Genomic DNA, 15,838 nt, shown 5'->3' with positions numbered 1-15,838 from the left:
GCATTCATGGGACTTCCATGGCAGTCCAGTGGTAAGACTTTGCCATCCAATGCAGGGGGTGTAGGTTTGATCCCTGATCAGGGAGCTATGATTCCACATGCTTCATGGCCCAAAATCAAAAACATAAAACAGCCACAATATTGTAACAAATTAAATAAGGACTTTAAAAATGGTCCATATTAAAAAACAAACAAACAAACCCCAAACCCAAAGTAAATGCATCCTAGCTAATAGGAGATAAACAGGTGGTTTTTTTTTGATTGCCTTTTGTTATAATATTAAGGGTATATTGGCTTTTAAAATATATAATGCATGTATGAAAGTGTATATTAGATGACTTTCAATCTTTTTACCTTTGCTTTTTCTCTCAAAAAAAAAAAAAAAAAAGTAGGTTGACTAAATTTCTGAACAGTCACTCCAAGCTTTGATAGCTTAATGCAAGATGAAGGCCATTACCCTCTTGGGGGGTTTGGGTTTGGGACTGGGCTTCTGTTTTTTTTTGCCAAGACTTATTTGGATACCTAAAGTTTAAACTGAAGCCACGGAACACGACTTAAAAAAGGACAGAGTACTTTCTTTTTTCCCCCCTGTATTTCTGATGCATTTCTGAGCAGCAGCTATAGTAAAGTGGTCAAGAAAGATGACTTTGGAGCCAGTTCACTTGAATTCATATCCAGGCTCTTTTATTTACTAATGACTGTGGGACTTTTGGCAAATTTTATAACCCCGTGCCTGTTTTTCATCAGTAAAATGGGCAAAATAAAACATCTCCTTAAATCAGTTGCTGGGGGTGGGAGTTAAATTTGTCAATATCTATTAGAACAGTGCCTGGCACATAGGAAACCATGAATAAATATTCGCTATTATCATCATCATTAACAACATCATCAGCATCTTATTTCATTGAGGAACAGCCCAGTGCTCGTGGTAAGCATCTGGAAGAATTAGTGAAGTCTGAACCACTCTCCTTCAAAGTGTGTCTTCTGTTGTCTTTCCACAGCAAGCTGTGTTCCGCCGTGTCAGAATGGAGGGATGTGTCTCCGACCTCAGCTCTGTGTGTGTAAACCAGGGACCGAGGGCAAAGCCTGTGAGACGACAGCTGCCCAGGACACCTCGTCCCCAGTCTTTGGAGGGCAGAGTACTGCGGCCGCTTCCTCCTGGGTCCCTCCTGAGCAAGCCGCAAAGCGCACTTCATCTAAGAAGGCGGACGCGCTACCAAGAGTCAGTCCCGTGGCCCAGATGACCTTGACCCTCAAGCCGAAGCCTTCAGTGGGACTCTCCCAGCAGATCCATTCTCAGTGAGTGTTTTGAACTTACCTCCAGCTCGGGAGCATCTTGATGTTCTCTTGGATGCGTTGCTTTAAATCACTCTTCTTTTCCAGCACAATTTGCAGAAATCACTTGGATAATAATGTCTTTCCTTCAGATTTTGCATTTTATGTTTACACATCAAGTCTCTTTAAAATAGTTGATATGTGTGTTTAGCCTCTGCAGGGAAGATTTACCATAAGCATTAAGCAAAGAAGTGGTGAGGATTAAGGGGATCAAGGGTGGAAGGGAATAATATAGTTGATTATGGTGGAGTTAAAAAAATTCTTTATTTTTTTGAGGCGGGGGGTGCTTTAAAGCTTCTGAAGTCATAATGCAAAAAGAGAAGCGGTGAGTGCAATTTTATAGGTACATGGAAAAGGTAGGAACTCAGCTTTGCACGGAGAAGGGATTCAAATGAAAGTGCATCTTGGGAAAGAGAATTATTCTACCCCGGTAGCAAGTGAAGTGTATCTTCTAGTAAACACCCTGTTTACCTCCCAGTTGCTATGCAGGTCCATTTTTGGTGAATGAGCTTGTGTTTTATTTATAGGAACTTTTTTTTTTTTTAGCATTAGGAAGTCAGTGCTGTTCTGAACAAAATGAGAACTCTGTAAAGACAGGGTCCTTACACAAATTGTTTCCTTTTAATTAGCTACTCTATGTGGATAACAAGATGCAGAATTTACTATAGCTATCACTTGTCATTTGTCTAGGAATGTAAAATACAGGAAGTGCTCAACTTAAAAATGACCCAGCAGTTCATCTGTAAGTCACTTGCTTAGAATTTTGAATGCTTCCCTCCCCAGCCCCTGAGATAGCTTCCACCTGGTGATTAGTATCCCGTCAGCCCACAGAAGTGATTTAATCTGTTACTACAGATGAAATTACCCTAATTTATACTTCCCCTGTGAATAGGCCACCTACTGTCCTTGCTGAGTGAGGTCCTGATAACTTTTTCCTTTCTCTTATTCCCTCCTCATTTCTCTTGTTTCTGGTTTTATTTTTCTCCCCTCTCATTCCTTCTTGCCTCCTACTTCAGTTCTACCTTGATGAAGAGATTTGGGATGTTGCCCTGGAATCTAACTGCTTTGCTACCATTTCATCTGAAAATACATCCTGTCACCCTCAGCAAGAAGGAATGGTAGTTGTAGCCCGTGCTTAAAAACCGCTTCCTGCTTGCCAGGTCCTGTTTCACATGCTTTGTATGTTTTATTCATTTAAAACTCACAGTGACACCCTAGCAGGTGGGCGCCTTTATTAACCCCATTTTACATATGAGGAAACTGAGGTGCAGAGTGGTTAAACAATGTGTTCAAGCTTACACAGTTAATAAGTGAATATAAGTGTTAAGATAGAGGCTGAATAAAGAGAATATATGGACCTCCGTGGTGGCTCAGTGGTAAAGAATCCGGCTGCAATGCAGGAGATACAGGAGACGGGGTTTGATCCCTGGGTCAGAAAGATCCGCTGGAGGAGGGCATGGCAACCCATTCCAGTATTCTTGCCTGGAGAACCCTATGGGCAGAGGAGCCTGGTGGGCTACAGTCCACAGCATCCCAAAGAGTGGGACACAACAGAAGCAGCTGAGCAGCAGCAAGGAGAATATATATTAGGCTTAAATGGAGGCAGCCAGGCTCCAGCATCCACACCCGAAAGCAGAGGCAAACGTTCTCTGTAAAGGGCTGCATAGTAACTATTTGGAGCTCTGTGGGACATGTGGTTTCTGTGACAGTTTCTCAATTCCTCACAAAAGCAGCCAGAGACAGTGTGTAAGTGGATGAGTGTGTGTGTGTTCCAATAAAGCTTTATTGATGGATGTTGAAATTTGAGTTTCATATAAATTTCATGGCACCCAATAATACTGTTTTATTTTTCTCAGTCATTAAAAAGTATAAAAATCATTCTTAGCTTTTTGGCCATATAGAAACAGACTGTGGGCCAGCTTTGACCCTTGAAGTGTAGTTTGCTGGCCCCTTCTCTAAAAGATAGTAGCCCTTTTTTTGTGTGTCAGAACACAAATGCAACTATGCATCTTTGAAATGAAATAAAACTTTGATTATATCATAGCCAGACAGCCCTCTTCCAGCATTGCCCTGTATCTTAAAAACAAAGAACAATTCTGTGTTGAAGTATGCCTTGGCAATCAGGAGTCAGATTCCTGTGCATTGCAATTATTTTTTTTTCTAGTATAAACTGTGAAGTCATTTACAAGCAGCATCATTCATCTTGAATATCACCATCCCCTGTTAGAATGTGACCCTCTATGATGTGTATATGTGGATTATTACTGAGAATCATATGTCAGATGTCAGATAAAGAAGCAACCTTTCCCTCCTCCTCACTCTTTCTTTTTATGGTAGCAGCAGTGTAATTTAGACGAGAATGTTGTGAGTCAAAGAGGAGGCTAAGGTTTCAGCTCTAATTTGGCTTTGGGAAAAAAGAAGTCATTAGATAATATACTTTAGAGACTTCATCTGCTGAATGAAGATGCTTTTTTCATGATAATACTGTTACAGGCGTGTGTTTATGGGTGTGCCTACTACTGTGTCCTTTTGGGTGAGGAGAAGAGATGGCCCAAGATGCTAACAATTCTGATGCTTTCATAATAAACCTTTGTCAGTTGCTCTGTTATCTGGGCAGGGAGTATTAAGTTGCCCTGTTATCTGGCAGGGAGTATTAAGATGTATAAGACCCAGTTCTATTCTTAAGGAGATTTTGAAATGACAGATGTTATCACTTGAGAGAGGTACCAAGGGAGTGGCGTGGTTGACTCATGCATGAATAATGGCAGCCCACTCCAGTACTCTTGCCTGGAAAATCCCATGGACGGAGGAGCCTGGTAGGCTGCAGTCCATGGGGTCGCTGAGCATCGGACACGACTGAGCGACTTCACTTTCACTTTTCCCTTTCATGCATTGGAGAAGGAAATGGCAACCCATTCCAGTGTTCTTGCCTGGAGAATCCCAGGGGCGGGGGAGCCTGGTGGGCTGCCGTCTATGGGGTCGCACAGAGTTGGACACAACTGAAGTGACTTAGCAGTAGCAGCATGATCACCTGAAATGTAAACTGCCAAGGAGGCACATGTGACAGGATCACTTTGGCTACTTTTGAGAAATGTAACCATTCTTAAGCATCTTTTCGTTAAGCATCTTTTCGTTCGATTGCCTACTTTACGGTGTTTCAGGCTTTGGTTTTGTTTTTATCTAGTGAAGGAGGAAATTAATTAAGCTCCCTAAAATGCTTGTAGACAGGGATTTCCCGGGCAGCTCAGTAGTCAAGACTCTGTGCTTCTACTGCAGGGGACACAGCTTCAATCCCTGGTCCAGGAGCTAAGATTCCTGAGAGGACCATACTGAGAGGTGTGGCCAAAAAAAATTCTTATAGACATAAAGACACCTAAAATATCAAAATGTGGTTAGTGTTACATCCCTAATGTGGCATGTGAGATGCTGCAGTCTTGATCGTTTACTCAGGTTTTTACTGACCACATGGTATGTACTGTGCATTGTTCCAGGGGCTCAGGGTGTAGCACTGAACAGCTAAACACAGTATCTTCCTTCCTGGAGCCTATAGTCTGGAAGCAGGGAGATAATGAGTGCTGTATTTAAAACATATCTTAGATTGTGGTTGGTGGTGTGGAGAAAATAAAAGTGCAAAGATGGGCAGGGAGTGCGGGGTGGGTGTGAGATGGGGAGGAGGGAGGGCTCTGGTGGCTTTAAATGGGCTGTCAGAGAAGGTTCTCTTGAGGTGATATTTAAGTGAGGAGGAGGTGGGGTGTGAATCATGGAGATGTGTGGGGCTGGGGCAGGAGCTCCAGAGGGGGTATGCTGCTGCTGCTGCTGCAGCTGCTGCTAAGTCGCTTCAGTCGTGTCCAACTCTGTGCGACCCCGGAGATGGCAGCCCACCAGGCTCCCCCGTCTTTAGGATTCTCCAGGCAAGAACACTGGAGTGGGTTGCCATTTCCTTCTCCAATGCATGAGAGTGAAAAGTGAAAGTGAAGTCTCTCAGTCGTGTCCAACTCCTAGGGACACCATGGACTGCAGCCTACCAGGCCCTCCGTCCATGGGATTTTCCAGGCAAGAGTACTGGAGTGGGGTGCCATTGCCTTCTCCCCAGAGAGGTTATATGCCTGGCCTATTCGAGGAAGGGGGACTTTAGTAAAACTGTAATGTTGAAACTACACATTTTAGGCAGGTGAGGCTTAGATGAATTGTTTAACCTTTGGCCACATTGGTTTTAGACAGCTTGACTTAGAACCAGATACAAAGTTCTTTAGGAAATTGAAGGAAGGAATAATCATTTACAGATTTTGGAGCATGGAGGACATTGAAAAGATGTTAAATTTGGACACAAAGAACTGGAGAAGAGCATTTCTAGGAAAAACAATGATGTGACACCAGAAAGATTGGTGTATTAGTTGTCTACTGATGTGTAATAGGTCCCCACAAATGTGGCAGCCTTAAATGATAATTTGTTGTCTGACAGTCTGTGGGTCAGGAATCCTGGAGGTGCTTGCTGGAAGCTCTAGCTCAGGGTCTCTTGTGAGGTTGCAGTCAGCAGGGGTGGCTCGCCTGGGGTTGGAGAACCCACTGCCAAGGTGATTCATTGCCATGGTTGTTGGCAAGAGACTTCTTTTCCTTTCTACATGGACTCTCCACAGAGCTGCCTGAGCATCCTCACAACACGGCCACTGGCTTCTTCCTGAGCAAGTGAACCCCAAGCCACAGGGCCGTTGTAGTCCTGTATGACACACTTTCACCTCCACCTTATTCTACTAATTAGAAATGAGTCAGTTGAGTCCACTCTCAAAGGAACTGCAGTTAATAAGCTGCATTGCTTGAAGAAAGAAATAGCAAAGAATTCGTGAATGTATTTTAAAATGACCACATTTAGGGTATCATTTGATTGAAACTTGATATAAATGAAGACTAGTGGTAATGAAAGTTGTTAAAGGTTGGTTAAAAACCAAGTTAAAGACTACAATTTCAATAAAACAATTCCGAAAAGACACAAAACAAAATAGAAAAAGTAATGAAGGGGAAACCTAAATAGCTTAAAAGAGGGTTAAGAAGCAGATTAACCAATCACAATATTTAGATTATGTTTCTCTTGATGCAAACAAGCTGCAAATTAAAGAAAAAGATAATGATGATGACGTACAGGACAATAATGAAAATGCTGACATTGACTGGAAATTTGATGCTATAAAAGAGTGATTGTTGATTTGGAGGGCTCGGATGATGACCTTGTCATTATTTAAGGAAGGGAAATAATACTATTTACAGATGAAATTATATGATTTCTGAGCTTTGATTGACCCAGTGGGCTGAGGTATAGAGGTAACAAGTCTTGAGGGGATAATTATTGAAGCTAGATGATAGGCACACAATTATTATGCAATCCTTTTTTAATGCATTTTTGAAGTTTTCTATAATAAAAAGTAACTAAAATGAGAAAGATACAAGTAGGAAGACTGCTAGGATTTTTCTTCTGCCTCAGGAGATTAATCTGGTTATAGCACATAAAATGGATTAGAACTAGTGGTAATTGGTAATTGGAGGGTGAGTCTGTAACAGATGAAGTAGCGCTGGTAATGTAGAGGAAGGATGTGAGCTCAGGAACTACTTAAAATTTTTTTTTATTTATTTGACTGTGCTAGGTCTTAGTTTCGCTGTGTGGGATCTCCAGTCTTCACTGCGGCACATAGGATCTTTAGCTGTGGCATGTGTGGTCTAGTTCCCCAACCAGGGACTGAACCCGGGCCCCCTGCATTGGCAGTGGACGGTCTTAGCCACTGAACTACCAGGGAAATCCCAGGAGTTATCCTTAAAGACCTTTTGTGTTAGTGTTAGTCACTCAGCCGTGTCTGACTCTTTGCCACCCCTCTGTCCATGGGATTCTCCAGGCGAGAATACGGGAGTCGGTAGCCCTTTACTTCTTCAGGGGATCTTCCTGATCCACGGATTAATCCCAGGTCTTCCAATTGCAGGCATTCTTTACTGTCTTTACAGTCTGAGCCACCAGGCCACCTAATCACTGGTGGGAGGCAAAGAAAACGAGAATTAGGTATTATCTAGGCTTGGGACTGTGGGAGAAAGGGAGGATGTGAAGTCTTTATATTTCTTGGTAATTTCATGAGTCTTCAAGATCTTTGATGGTTGATACTTGGTGAATGGATGATTTCTGACACAGCTTTATAGGCTGAATAGCCTTGGAGAAGGAAATGGCAACCCACTCCAGTATTCTTGCCTGGAGAATCCCAGGGACAGAGGAGCCTGGTGGGCTGCTGTCTATGGGGTTGCACAGAGTTGGACATGACTGAAGTGACTTAAGCAGCAGCAGCAGCCAAGATCATCCTCTGTACCCCATCAGGGACTAAAAGCAAGTGGGTATCAGTGGTACATACCTGGCCACTTGGTCAGGTATTGGTTTGGAAAGACCTTGGTCAGGGCATTCTGGCAGTGGTCATCGCAATAGCTGGTAATTCCATTCATGCTTTTCATTGAAGTTTACTATTACGGTGTTCTTTTTTCCAGTTTTCCAGGCCACATCTTGGACCTTCCATGAGCTAGAGAAAAGACCAAACGATGCCTCATTTTCCTGTGTATAAGTTTTGGGAGTAATTTTTCTCCTTCTTAAAACTTTTGAGTTGCTTTATAATCCTTCATTCCTTGGGAAGTCCATGTGAACACTTCAGGGTACTTTCATCATTGCAGCCTGTAGATGTTCATATATAGCTATCCATTTGCTATACATAGCTTCAGTATGTCCTGAGGAATTGTCCTTGTCAGGTCACAGGTGCACCTACAATGTCTGTCTTTAGTCCTAGATGTGGAAGGGCATCAGTGCTTGTGTGTTGTGGCCAGGAACTTCACAGAGGAGCAAAAATCAAAACTGTTCCGTTTTCCAGAGCTTTTTCATCACCTGTCAGTACCATTTTTCACACGTGTGTTGAACTTTCCCACAAGAGTTTGCTTTCGGCCCTCAGTGCTGCTCAGTGGGGCTGTTTGTGGGAAATATCTGTCTTTTTCCTTGTTAATCATGATGGCTGTCACAGGCACCAACCTTGGACCTACGAGGTGGAGGTCGTTAGGGGCATTCTTCAGCTGCTGATATCTTCTGGTTGTTTAGAGAACATAAGGACAAATGACCACTGCTTTGCCAAACGGGAAGCTGTTATCTGTACTGTGACAGGAGGAGGCGCTTGCACAGGACACAGAGTGCCCAGTTACCTCGCTTTGAGCTTGAGGAGGAAGTCTGGTTTTACTCAGGATATGGATGTCAAATCTATCTGAAGAGCTCACGTAAATCTCGTCTTCTTTTCTTCCCTGTTGATGGCTATTTTCATCATTTTATGTCCTGATGTTTCAAAGGATGGTGGTTAGTTTCCATGGAAGAATTAGATTTGTCCTGTCTCAGACCAGGGCAGGGGGCTTGGACTTACCTAATGGCATCGAAGATCCATTTTCTGTCATCTTTTTTGCAGGGTTGGGTTCTTTTAAGACAGCTAGAATTCAACTGTGTTCTCTGTTTATCAAGTGAGCTTATACTGCTGCTGCTGCTACTGCTGCTAAGTCATTTCAGTCGTGTCTGACTCTGTGTGACCCCATAGACGGCAGCCCACCAGGCTCCCCTGTCCCTGGGATTCTCCAGGCAAGAACACTGGAATGCGTTGCCATTTCCTTCTCCAATGCATGAAAGTGAAAAGTGAAAGTGAAGTTGCTCAGTCGTGCCCGACTCTTTGCGACCCCATGGACTGCAGCCCACCAGGCTCCTCAGTCCATGGGATTTTCCAGGCAAGAGTCCTGGAGTGGGGTGCCGTCGCCTTCTCTGAGCTTATACTACACCAGTTATTTTGTAAATATAGGGAAGGCCCTTTAAAGTTCACCTTAAGATGATGGGTTCCACTTACAAAGGTCTAAAGAAATAATACTTCACACATACAGACGGCTAAAAAACACATAAAAAGATGGTCAACATTGCTCATTATTAGAGAAATGCAGATCAAAGCCACAGTGAAGTATTATCTCATACCAGTCAGAGCAGCCATCATCAAAAAGTCTACAAACAATAAATGCTGGAAAGGGTGTGGAGCAAAAGGAACCCTTTTACACTGTTGGTGGGAATGCAAACTGATACAACCACTGTGGAGAACAGTGTGGAGATTCCTTAAAAAAAAAAAAAAAGGACTAAAACTATGACCCAGCCTATGCCACTGCTGAATATATACCCTGAGGAAACCAAAATTGGAAAAGACGCATGTACCCCACTGTTCATTGCAGCACTATTTACAATAGCTCAGACATGGAAGCAACCTCGATGTCCATCAGCAGACGAATAGATGAGGAAGTTGTGGTACATATACACAATGGAGTATCACTCAGCTATAAAAAGGAATACATTTGAGTCAGTTCTAATGAGGTGGATGAACCTAGAGCCTATTATACTGTGTGAAGTAAATCTGAAAGAGAAAGACAAATATCGCTTATCAATGCATATACATGGAATCTAGCAAGATGGTGCCAATGATCCCATGTGTAGGGCAGTGAAGGAGACACAGATGCAAAGAACAGACTTTGGGATTCAGTGGGAGAAGGAGAGATTTGAGAGGATAGCATGGAAACATATACATTACCATATGTGAGACAGAAAACCAGTGCAGATTTGATGAATGACCCGGGGCACCCAAAGCCAGTGCTCTGTGATAACCTGGAGGAATAGGGTCAGGAGGGAGGTGGGAGGAGGTTCAGGATGGAGGGGACACATGTATACCTGTGGCTGACTTATACTGATATGCGGCAAAAACCATGGCAATATAGTAAAGAAATTATCCTCCAATTAAAATAAATAAATAAAAATTTTTTAAAAGGCACTTGAGAAACAAAAAAAAAGAAATGATACTTCCCATTTGCCACCTGTAGGTTGATAGGAAGTAGTGTTGAGTGATGCCTGTGCCATGGAGAAGAGGGCTACACTGTCCTTTATCTCTGTTCTGTTCTTAGCTTTCTGTTGTTTGAGTCTTTTACAAAAACAAACAACTATATGCTATGATATCTACAAGGATGGGAGACTTTGTGGAATGCTCCTTGAAATATTCTGCTCTTCTAATTAATAGCAGCAACAACAATGAAATATAAGGTCATTCCCTTTATTTGGACTTTCTCATACTACCCCTAAAGAAAACAGAAAACTCATTATAAAGCTACACTAATAGGTGAAACTTTAGGGAGAAGTTCCAAGCTTTTTGTAGCACTTAGTAGCTGAGATTGGAACCTGGTCTGAATTTATTAAAGAAGCCAAGGAGATGGTCAGTACTAGAATAGGTAGTTTCCTCAAATGATCTGGAAGACTTTGGGGGGGGCCCTTGCTTACTGCTTTCCCCTCAACTCTGCTGACCCTCCCCTTTGTACAGTCATCTGTGTATCTATATAGGTACATAGAAAGGCTATAATAAACATTTAATACATTTTTGTTGAGTTTTTCTTGCAGAAAAAAAAAATAATAATGTCTAAGTCCCTGTCCTAGGATGGGTGCCTAAATACTGATATTGCAGGAGTGATCTTATTCTCTTGGATACTCTGCCTTCTTTGTTATGTTTGCCCATGAAGTCTACAAGATGAAGGTTTTGAGCTTTATTTTATGATGTTGAAAAAAAGATGAAATGCTAGAAAGTTGAAGAAGAGGGACTTAGTCTGGTGATTTTAGGCATTCATGACACTTTAGGGATGCGATGGGAACTAAGACTGTGAGCCAGGGACTTTCATCATTTTATGTGTGTGCTTCTAATTTTTTTAGTTTTTATTTTTTAAACATTTTTTTGGATGTGGGCCATTTTTTAAAGTCTTTATTGAATTTGTTATAATATTCCTTCTGTTTTTATATTTTGTTTTTTGGCCACAAAGCATGTGGGATCTTAGCTCCCCAAGTAGAGGCTGAACCCATACCCCCTCACTGGAAGGTGAAGTCTTAACCACTGAATCACCAGGGAAGTCCTGTGTGTGTGTGTGTGTGTGTGTGTGTGTGTGTGTGTGTGTGTTTAACTTTTTGAAAAAGTAGAAGTTAAATTAAAGTTATATACAGAAGAGTACCAGATCAAAAGTGCACATGCTTGCTGATTATCCCATACTTAATGGAAGTACCATCCACATCAGAGTAGAATGTTGCCAGCACCATAAATACCCTCTTTTTCCAGATCTGCCCTCTTCCTTCTCCCTAAAAGGAGCCATTATCTTGACTTCTCACACCAGAGATTGGTTCTGTTTTAACTCTATGTAAATGAATGTATGCAGGTCAGGAAGCAACAAAGAACTGGACGTGGAACAACAGACTGGTTCCAAACTGGAAAAGGAGTACGTCAAGGCTGTATATTGTCACCCTGCTTATTTAACTTATATGCAGAATACATCATGCAAAATGCTGGGCTGAATGAAGCACAAGCTGGAATCAAGATTTCTGGGAGAAATGTCAATAACCTCAGATATGCAGATGACACCACTCTTATGGCAGAAAGCTAAGAGGAACTAAAGAGCCTCTTGATGAAGGTGGAAGAGGAGAGTGAAAAAGATGATTTAAAACTCAACATTCAAAAAACTAAGATCATGGCATCCAGTCGCATCACTTCATGGCAAATAGGGGAAACAATGGAAACAGTGACAGACTTTATTTTCTTGGACTTCAAAATCTCTGTAGATGGTGACTGCAGTCATGAAATTAACAGATGCTTGCTCCTTGGAAGAAAAGCTATGACCAACCTAGACAGCATATTAAAAAGCAGAGACATTGATTTGCCAACAAAAGTCTGTCTAGTCAAAGCTATGGTTTTTCCCGTAGTCATGTATGGATGTGAGAGTTGGACTATTAAGAAAGCTGAGCGCCAAAGAATTGATGCTTTTAAACTGTGGTGTTGGAGAAGACTCTTGAGAGTCCCTTGGACTGCAAGGAGATCCAACCAGTCCATCCTAAAGGAGATCAGTCCTGGGTGTTCATTGGAAGGACTGATGTTGAAGCTGAAACTCCAATACTTTGACCACCTGAGATGAAGAGCTGACTTATTAGAAAAGACTCTGATGCTGGGAAAGATTGAAGGCAGGAGGAGAAGGGGATGACAGAGGATGAGATGGTTGGATGGTGTTACCGACTCAATGGACTTGAGTTTGAGCAAGCTCTGGTAGATGGTGAAGGACAGGGAAGCCTGGCATGCTGCGGTCCATGGGGTCACAAAGAGTCAGACACGACTGAGTGAACAACAACCACACCAATAATTGAATCTCAGTGTGTATCTTTTCACTCACTGTGATGTATGAGATTCCTCTACGTAATCGTGTGTGGGTGTAGTTCACACTTATATTCCAAAGATGATTCCATCATATAAATATACTGCTACTTATTATTTGTTCTGCACTTGATGGGTGTTTGGAACTTCTCCAGTTTTTAGCTCTTATGAAGAATGCTGTGGACATATGCAAATTCCAAAAAAAGACCTTTGTGAACTAAGTCATCAGAAAAACAAGCCCAACTCGATGTAGCAATGTTAAGGAGAAGGAGGTCATGATCCATTGTGTGAAGTTTGATCATGTTCGTTTCTGTTGGTCAGTGGTGTTTGGTTTTTTGAGAAAAATAGTCACATGAGGAAAGGGAAGGGGTGAGAGAGAGTTTGAGGAACTGGAAGCAAAGAATGTTTTCCTCCTGAGCAGGGCTTGGCAGGAAGAGTAGACTGTGGAGTGGGGGTGGAGAGGCAGGGGGAGAATCAGGGTAGTCACTTTGTTCCACACGCTGTCTGCACACTGTGGGGTCCCATGAGGAAGCCTTGGCCAAGAATGGTTTTGAGATAGAACCAGTGAATGCCTGGGTTTATGTTCTGGTTAAAGGTATATAAGAAATTTTGTGGAAACTCAAATTTTGCAATTGAAAAGGGCAAGTGCTGGGATAGTTTGCTCTCCAATTTAATTGCTGGAAATCAGGATGGTTTTTGGTGCAGTATAATAATAAGAGCTAATATTTATTGCTTGTCTATTCTGTGCTACGGAGAAGGCAATGGCACCCCACTCCAGCACTCTTGCCTGGAAAATCCCATGGATGGAGCAGCCTGGTGGGCTGCAGTCCAGGGGGTCGCTGGGAGTCGGACACGACTGTGTAACTTTCAAGTAGACAACCTGAGCGACTTCACTTTCACTTTTCACTTTCATGCATTGGAGAAGGAAATGGCAACCCACTCCAGTGTTCTTGCCTGGAGAATCCCAGGGACGGGGGAGCCTTGTGGGCTGCCGTCTGTGGGGTCGCACAGAGTCGGAGACGACTGAAGCGACTTAGCAGCAGCAGCAGCAGCAGCATTCTGTGCTAGGTGGCTTTTAAAATTATTTTTTGAGCATTATCTCATTTAACCCTCTGAAAAGAATGTGAGATAGACATTATCATTATTATCCCCGCTTCATATGATGGGGCAATTCAGATGCAGAAGGATGAAATAATTGGCCTAAATGCACTCAGCTAGTAAGTGCAGAGTCAGTATTCAAATTCAGGCAGTCTGTGAAGTTGGCCTCTTTATTCTGCCTCTTCCTTTGATGGCATTCTTACTAGTTTCCTAGAAGGAAATGGCAACCCAGTCTGGTATTCTTGCCTGGGAAATCCCACGGACAGAGGAGCCTGGCAGGCTACAGTCCATGGGGTTGCAAGAGCTGGATTCAGTGACTATCACCATCACTGCTGTAACAAATGACCACAAGTTTAGGGACTTCAGGTGGTGCAAATCTGTTCTCATAATTCTGAGGTCAGAAATCTGGAATGGGTCTCACTGGACTAAAATCACCTTGCTGGCAGGGCTGCCTTCCTTCCAAAGGCTCTAGTGGAGAATCTGTTTCCTTGCCTTTTCCAGCTTTTAGAGCTTGCCTGCATTCTGTGTCTCATGGTCCCTTCTCCATCATCAAAGCTGGTAATTTTGGGCTGCCATCTCACTGCCACTCCCTGGTTCTTCCTTCTGCCTCCCTCTTCTACATTTAAGGACAATTGTAATGGCATTGGGCTCATCAGAATAGTCCAGGACAGTTTCTCCATCACAGGGTCAGCTGATTAGCCACCTTAATTTCATCTGCAACTTTAGTTCCCCTTTGCCATGTAACCTGCTGCTGCTGCTGCTAAGTTGCTTCAGTCGTGTCCAACTCTGTGCGACCCTGTATGCAGCAGCCTACCAGACTCCTCCGTCCTTGGGATTCTCCAGGCAAGAACACTGGAGTGGGTTGCCATTTCCCTCTCCAATGCATGAAAGTGAAAGGTGAAAGTAAAGTCGCTCAGTCGTGTCCGACTTCTAGTGACCCCATGGACTGCAGCCTACCAGGCTCCTCCGTCCATGGGAGTTTCCAGGCAAGAGTACTGGAGTGGGGTGCCATTGCCTTCTCCAACCATGTAACCTAACATAGAGGTTCTGGGAATTGGGATGTGGACATCTACAGGGGGCTGTTATTCTGGCTGCCACAGACTTTTACCAGGGACCTGGTCTTGTTCTGGCAATCTTCTCTGCTACTCTCGAGTGAGCCATCATCAGAGGGATGGTAGTTAATCATCACAGTATTCATTAGTGAAGAGCAGAGACAGCCCTCAGGACTCGTATAATGTTCGATGGAAACACTCCACATAGATTGAAGGCCTGAATGTGGCCCCCAGTGTTCTCGGAAATCTTGGGCCCAGCACACTCAGGCATTTGTGGTAGATGAAAGGGAGATGGAAATCAAGAGATCAAGAGCCTAGAGATGGCAGGGACCAGGAGGGGCTGGCTCCTCATGCTCTTAGCCTCCTGGAAGGACGGGTTGAAAAGTTAGCACCACTGTTGACATATAATGGCCCACCCACTAGACAAAGTGGCCTGTGGGCTCTGATTGCCACTTTCTTGGCGGGGGGGCGGGGCAGGGAGGAAGGAGTGGGCAGACGGGGGGAGGTGGGGGGAGAGGGCTGGGAATACCTCTCCCTTCAACAATTAGACTGGGGCCCTTGAGCCCGAAAAAGTGTTTCCCGTGTGATTATTCTTCTGCATTGAAATAAATTTGTGCACTGAAAGCTGAGTTAATTACTTGTCAGAGCACTTGCTGCGAATGGACAATGGAACTGGGATTGAAACACACACGCATCCACTGATAAGAAGTTGGAACAAAACACAGTTTGGCTCACATGTGGGACCCATGAGCTTCAGGCCTGGCCTTCGTGGTGGATGCCAAGCATGAGAATGATGCTCAGGGCCTGATTGTGAGTTGTGCAGATTAAAGATTCCTCTTTACATTTGGATATATTTGGCATTCCATAGATACTACCCGTGAATCCTTCCAAAGTGCCTCTGGGGTTGCTCTAAATCTTCTTTCCTTGTTTTTCTTGGCTTAAGTGTTTGTTTGTGTTTGAGAAGAGTGTAGACTAAATTATAAAGACTAAATTTCTGTAACAGTTCTCTGCCCTGGAGTTGCCTGAGATCAGGCTGAAGAACCTATAAGACGTGAGTCCTCTGTGAGGGAGGTGACAAGTACACCTCACATTATACAACATGTGC

At 43.3% G+C, this 15,838-nt stretch overlaps 1 protein-coding gene across 12 annotated transcripts in view; it reads left to right on the top strand.

The window, feature by feature from the left end:
* LTBP1 (latent transforming growth factor beta binding protein 1) overlaps positions 1 to 15,838 on the top strand; it is a 460,290-nt gene that overhangs the window by 52,574 nt on the left and 391,878 nt on the right. For all 12 annotated transcript variants that reach the window (XM_086327488.1, XM_086327485.1, XM_086327484.1 and 9 more), the window contains one exon: positions 1,001 to 1,298. In XM_086327488.1, the coding sequence (XP_086183614.1) occupies positions 1,001 to 1,298 (298 nt within the window). The remainder of the gene's footprint in view (positions 1 to 1,000; positions 1,299 to 15,838) is intronic.

Source organism: Bos grunniens, chromosome 11, assembly GCF_055505025.1.
Source record: "Bos grunniens cultivar Pamir isolate PY7600 chromosome 11, Bosgru_T2T1.0, whole genome shotgun sequence".
NCBI lineage: Eukaryota > Metazoa > Chordata > Mammalia > Artiodactyla > Bovidae > Bos > Bos grunniens.
The sequence above is the reverse complement of the archived record's forward strand: the minus strand, read 5'-3'. Positions and strand labels throughout refer to the sequence as shown.